At 34.1% G+C, this 2685-nt stretch overlaps 1 protein-coding gene across 1 annotated transcript in view; it reads left to right on the forward strand.

The window, feature by feature from the left end:
* LOC111699175 (protein unc-13 homolog 4B) overlaps nt 1-2685 on the forward strand; it is a 25448-nt gene that overhangs the window by 17294 nt on the left and 5469 nt on the right. Inside the window, exons 13-16 of the mRNA XM_023469776.1 lie at nt 3-62; nt 638-1651; nt 2052-2171; nt 2559-2650. Of these exons, the coding sequence (XP_023325544.1) occupies nt 3-62; nt 638-1651; nt 2052-2171; nt 2559-2650 (1286 nt within the window). The remainder of the gene's footprint in view (nt 1-2; nt 63-637; nt 1652-2051; nt 2172-2558; nt 2651-2685) is intronic.

Below are 2685 nucleotides of genomic sequence, written 5' to 3' on the forward strand. Positions count from 1 at the left end.
AGACCAGGTATATAGTGTTTGATCAGAATATCACACTAATAACTAAATCTCTGATAGACCAGGTATATAGTGTTTGATCAGAATATCACACTAATAACTAAATCTCTGATAGACCAGGTATATATTGTTTGATCAGAATATCACACTTATAACTAAATCTCTGATAGACCAGGTATATATTGTTTGATCAGAATATTACACTAATAACAAAATCTCTGATAGACCAGGTAAATTACAAAGAGGACATTATTACATTACAAAGAGGAAGAAAGTGTTAAATTTTGACAATTTCATTTTTTGTCTAAAACATTCGCAATTCACTCTTTAACAGAGAAAATTCCTTTGGAAAATATCAATGGTCGGAAATCAAAACAAAGCTAAATTTGATATTTTTGTTTAAACAACGGGTTAAAGGGAACCAATGTGAATACGGAATGCAACTTTTTAAACCAGACCCCAAAACTAAGAAAGTATAAATATATTATATTCTTTTTACAGAAACATCACACAGATACAAGTTTAAATAATTTAGTTTGGGATCATCCAAGGCCCCTATTTTACATTGGGTTGGATGCAATTATTTATTATTTAGCCATATTTGTAAATTAAATACTTTTACTGAAAATATTTCTTACAGGCGTGTGATGATATGAAACCTATTCTATTCTCTGAAGAGGAAGGATTAGCTGTAAAATCTAGTTTAACAGTTGGAACTCAACTGTACGAGCTGTATCTGGCTCTCCAGCAGTTCTACTCCCTCGGGTTCAACGTGATCAAGCACAGTAGGGAGGAGGAGGAGGAGAAGGAGGACCCTAGAGAGGAGTTTACTATATTTCACAGCTGGTTTATCAGAGCTGTTGCTAAATGGTTAGATATCGCGCTGTATAAAGCTATGGTGAGAATTGTGAAGGCGGTTCAGTTGGACGATTTGAAACCAGTCGACGATTTAAGTAGTCATTCGTCGTCGGCCGTAGACGTGAGAACAGTACTTAGCCAGATCAGAACATTTTGGACCCAGCTGTCCTGGCCCGATGTTGAAACAAGTTATGTTTTTATTTCGCGGATTTTAGACGATGTTTGCCGCGCAATTATATTCTACGCGGATAAAATGTGCGCAAAGGCCGAAGAACAGAAGAAAATCATGAGCTTACGCTATCAGAACCTACAGTGCAGTGGGGAACAATGTCTTGCCATAAATAATATTGATTACGTGAAAACCTATATCAATCAATTTGTCAGTGAATTGGGTATAGAAGGAGTCTTGTTAAAACTAGAGGAACAGAAAGGAGGTTTGGTTGCAGACGCCTGTAGAAAAACTATTCGAACCCTGATGAAGAATTCTATAGAAAATGTTGAAAATCAAATTCTCTCCATTTTAGAAGAAGTTGGCTCCAAGATGGCCCCGACAATAGAACGGTTTCTGTTCGAAGGTCAGGTCTACTGTGCTAATGAGTCAGACCGGAGAAACCTTCTCCAGTACCTAGATGAGAACCTGATATTTCTCAAGCATAGGTTGGTTCCAGCAAACTTTGAGCGTGTTCTCTCTGTGATGTGGGAAGTGTCCTCTAAATCATTGTCTGATATTCTGCATAAGAGTATTGAGAAGAGAAAACCCCGGCAATTCTTTGTTAGTCTTTATGAAACCTTTAAGGTAGGATACTTTTTTATATCTTTGCAATCTGGTGTCAGATACCTTTGATATTTTATTTTGGGCTAAACCAATCAGTCAATGTTTTCAATATCAGGGGATATAGGGATTAGAAAATTAAAGCTTGAGGGAAATGCCCAATATCTCTCGGATGTTTAATGACATTTTAAAGCAATCAAATGTCTAAATAAAACATAGAAATAAACTTCGGTAGAAAGGAGTTTTAATTTTTTAAAAGTGCTCTAGTGGATTTTTTTACAAGTACATTTTTTTTATTTTAGGTTTGTTTTCAGTTAATAAAATATTAAATCTAACTAAAAAGTTAAAAACATAAGAATGAACTTCCAATTATTTTTGATAATTTTAATTAAAATTTTTAAAATTTTCTAATTGGTTTCTTCAGGTTCTGATAAATTTCTTCTACGGAGAAAAGATTCCCTCGGATACGAACCTTGTAAGTACTCGGAGACTACTGGAGCTATTCTCCTCCAGTCCTGAAACCCTGGTGGATAGTTTCTACAAGGCAAACACTCTATTTTACAAATAAAAAAATAAAAATTTCAAAGATATTTTTGTTTTAGTATATTTAAATTTCATTAATTATGGAAAAATATTGGAATCTTTGAAAAACTTCTTTCAATACTTTTGTATTTCTATTTTTTAACTTTGTGTATTTTTACTGTTTCTTATAAGCAAGAAATGCGCAAGTCACATTAGCAAGATATCACGATCGAAAATAAACAGTTTAAAATAAACAAAAAAATGCATATCTCATTCCTGCTTGTACTGACAAAGCTTTTAAGGGTAACAATTGTGAATCTTTGCACCTTTGAGGAAATCAAAAAAATGCTCACAGTCCGTTGAAATCACTGTTTTGAAGAGATTAAAGAATATTGTGTTTTGAAACCAGGAGAGATTGGAAGATCAAACCCGGGTTCCAGAGAATATATTTCCTCTAGGTTCTCTTACTGTTAAACTTCAGCTTATTGGTTCTCATCTTAGGTATACTAGAACTATAAGAGAGGGAGGGGGGTAGT

Source organism: Eurytemora carolleeae, unplaced genomic scaffold (assembly GCF_000591075.1).
Source record: "Eurytemora carolleeae unplaced genomic scaffold, Eaff_2.0 scaffold30, whole genome shotgun sequence".
NCBI lineage: Eukaryota > Metazoa > Arthropoda > Copepoda > Calanoida > Temoridae > Eurytemora > Eurytemora carolleeae.